Source organism: Polyodon spathula, unplaced genomic scaffold (assembly GCF_017654505.1).
Source record: "Polyodon spathula isolate WHYD16114869_AA unplaced genomic scaffold, ASM1765450v1 scaffolds_3304, whole genome shotgun sequence".
Classification (NCBI taxonomy): domain Eukaryota; kingdom Metazoa; phylum Chordata; class Actinopteri; order Acipenseriformes; family Polyodontidae; genus Polyodon; species Polyodon spathula.
The window spans coordinates 1-3,000 of record NW_024474767.1 but is presented as its reverse complement, the minus strand read 5'-3'; the positions used below and the strand labels follow the sequence as shown (position 1 = coordinate 3,000).

The following is a 3,000-nucleotide window of genomic DNA, read 5'->3' as shown; positions in this document are numbered from 1 at the left end:
ACAATATGAAGGTCCATATATAAGGGTCACCACTTGTTTATTTCCAATATAGTTGCAATGTGTTAACAAATAATGGACCGTCTCCATAAAAACTTTAAATGAGGTTTTGCATGAAACCTGTTTGTGTTAGCTATTACTTTATAGTATGACCACTGAGGACAAACTTCTGTGCCTGAAGCGTCAACTGCATTCAGTCCTCTGATTTCTTAACTGCCCTCACTCAAAAACCCTGCCCTAGGTTGTTACTGCAAGCAATGCACTAGATTTTGCTCTTCCTTCAGATGCAAGGTATGCCTGTAATTCAGTCACTGTGTAATATGTTCCTGCAGGAACCTCGGATATCTCCTCAGAGAAGAGCGTGCCAGGTGAGAGGGCCCAAGAGGCTGAACTCCAGGTAGAAATGAAGAAAACGCAGGTCAGCCAAATCACTCACTTTGCTGAGGACACCAGAGGAGTGCCGAGCTCAGAGTTCTCTGGACGCTACACCCATCATCCCAAACCCTCAAGACCAGGACAAACCTCAGGGTCCAGCAGACACGTCGCCTGTCACCTCTACTGCTCAAGGGATTCAGAGCATGCCTGCTTCAAGATCTCTCTGTACAAGTAAGAAATATTTATTTACAACTCTTCTGAATATTAGTCTCTCAGTCTACTGTGACGTTATATCAGTTCTCTTTTCTCTTCCAGAACCTTCTACTCCAGGAGAGATAAAGATAGACTCAGTGGGAAGCAACTCTGTCTCTCTGAGCTGGGGCAGTCCTGCCAGTATGGACGAGATCCCTCACAGTTTTAAAGTTACCTCTTCAAGCTTTGTAGAGGACAACATTCTTTCCATCACTGCACCCTCCAATTCTACTGTCATGTCTGAGCTGAGACCTGGGAGAGAGTACAGCTTCACAGTCACCACAGTGCTGGAGAATGGGACCCAGAGCACGCCTGTTTCAGCAGCTGTCTGCACAAGTAAAAGTTATTTATTTATAAATATTCTTTTGAATAGCAGTCTCTCAATCTACTTTGCCGTTGCATCAATTCTCTTTTCTATTCCAGAACCATCTCCTCCTGGACAGATAAAGAACGAGTCAGTAGGAAGTGACTCTGTCTCTCTGAGCTGGGCCACTCCTCTTGGTATAGATGGGATCCCACACAGCTTTAAAATAACTTTCTGCCGCTCTGAGAGTGACCAAGACACGACCACTGCAGTCTCCAATTCCACTCTGATCTCTGAGCTGAGACCTGGGAGAGAGTACAGCTTCACAGTCACCACAGTGCTGGAGAATGGGACCCAGAGCACGCCTGTTTCAACATCTGCCTGTACAAGTAAGGATCAGTTCTCTGCAATGCAGGGTATTAGCCTCATAGGTTATCTCTACTTCCTTTTTGTCTCATTCCAGCTCAAGTAGACCACTGTCTTGTATTTCATACACTATTATATAACAGTGGAACTGACTGACTTCAACAGGGTTTGCAAATCCGTATATCCTACAACATACTGACTCCGTATAGAATGGTTACATGCTGCACTTAAACCCAGGGGGCTCCATTTAATCAGAAGAAAGAGACAATTACACCTAGATGTGTTTTGATCTCCTTTTAAAGATTGTGATTCTCAAGGACAGACATAAACTCTCATGCAGTAGTGCTAGAGGGGTATTGCTTTGCAGTTGAATTTAAAGGGTACATGAGGACCTTTTTATTTGATTGTGTTACGTGTTCCCATGTGTTGCTACAACTGTTTACGTAAGGTGTGTGTTTTAATTTTGACCACTTTTTTAAACTTTTAAATTGCATTCCCTGCCTTGATGTCTTCTCATGTATCTGCATGGACCTCTCGGAACTACATTTCCCATCATCCTCTTGTTCATTGGTAAATCCATCTGTTACATATGTGAGTAGGAGGATGATGGGAACTGTAGTTCTGAGAGGTCCATGTGGGTGCATCGGGAGCCATCTTAAATACTTAAGCTAAGTAGATACCTGTTACTGCTTCCCTTTCAGAAATATCTCTAGAAGCTGTGCAAGCTGGGCCTGGAGAACTGCTTCCCAGGCAGGATTACATTGAGTACTGTTCTTGAGATCGGATCAGAGAGTATTACTGATGAACCGATTCAGTCACTAAAACTTCCCTGGTGCTTTCTGAAAAGACTAATGATGGTAAATGTGACAGCTCGGAGTACCAGGTGCAGTGCTGCTGAGACAGATACAGACTCGAAATTGCAAGACCCTGATAGTGTTCTTGAACTTATTGATAGTAATGATGATCAAGAGAGTAATACAATCAATCCACTTGATCTCGTAACAGCACTCTTTCTGTGCTCAGATAGCTTCCTGCAGCAGGAAATGATGTTAAAAATGTCGATGTGCCAGTTTGCTGTACCTCTCTTGCTCCCCGACTGCAGCACCAGCCAGTGTACATTAATGCTGTGGGCCATGCGAGACATTGTGAAGAAGTTTAGACCCCGTTCATTAGCCGACTCGAAAGGGTTTGTAGAAGACAGTATAGTCAGCACTGCCATGCCAGTGATCTCTTTTGTCAGGCTGGGTGACTGCAGTTTATCAAAGTCTCAGATTCTGAATCAGGTTCTCGGCAACCCCCAGCAGTACCATGATGTCTTTATCCATCGTAATATGGAATTGCAAACGGTCTAGTGGAAATAGGTTGGTACCTTCCTTGTGGAAAGAACAACTTGGACATCTTTTCAGAACCTGTAGCTGTTGCCAACCTTCGTGGAAATCTCCTTTCCTTTCAGAAACAGTTTTCCACTTTATGTCAAACATCCTTGGCAGTCTTCATATTTTTAGACAGTATTGCAGAGAGCGAGTACAATCTCTTGTCCTCTGCAGGAAATATTAAAGCCCAATTGTTTTTGGTTGCACATTTTCCAAAGAATACAGAGAAACACACAAACTCTCTGAAAGACTTAGCATCCAATTTAAAATTAAGTAGAAATCGGATCCTATTGAAGAAACAGCAAATCAATGATGCAGACTTCGTGTCAAAAC

At 43.3% G+C, this 3,000-nt stretch overlaps 1 protein-coding gene across 1 annotated transcript; it reads left to right on the top strand.

Moving 5' to 3' along the window:
• Positions 1 to 2,148: 2,148 nt before the first annotated feature.
• Positions 2,149 to 2,992, top strand: LOC121311837 (up-regulator of cell proliferation-like; the record flags this gene model as incomplete). Its single annotated transcript, XM_041244005.1, has 2 exons — positions 2,149 to 2,529; positions 2,634 to 2,992. Coding segments are annotated over exons 1-2 (740 nt in total), but the record flags the coding sequence as incomplete, so codon positions are not given.
• Positions 2,993 to 3,000: the final 8 nt, after the last annotated feature.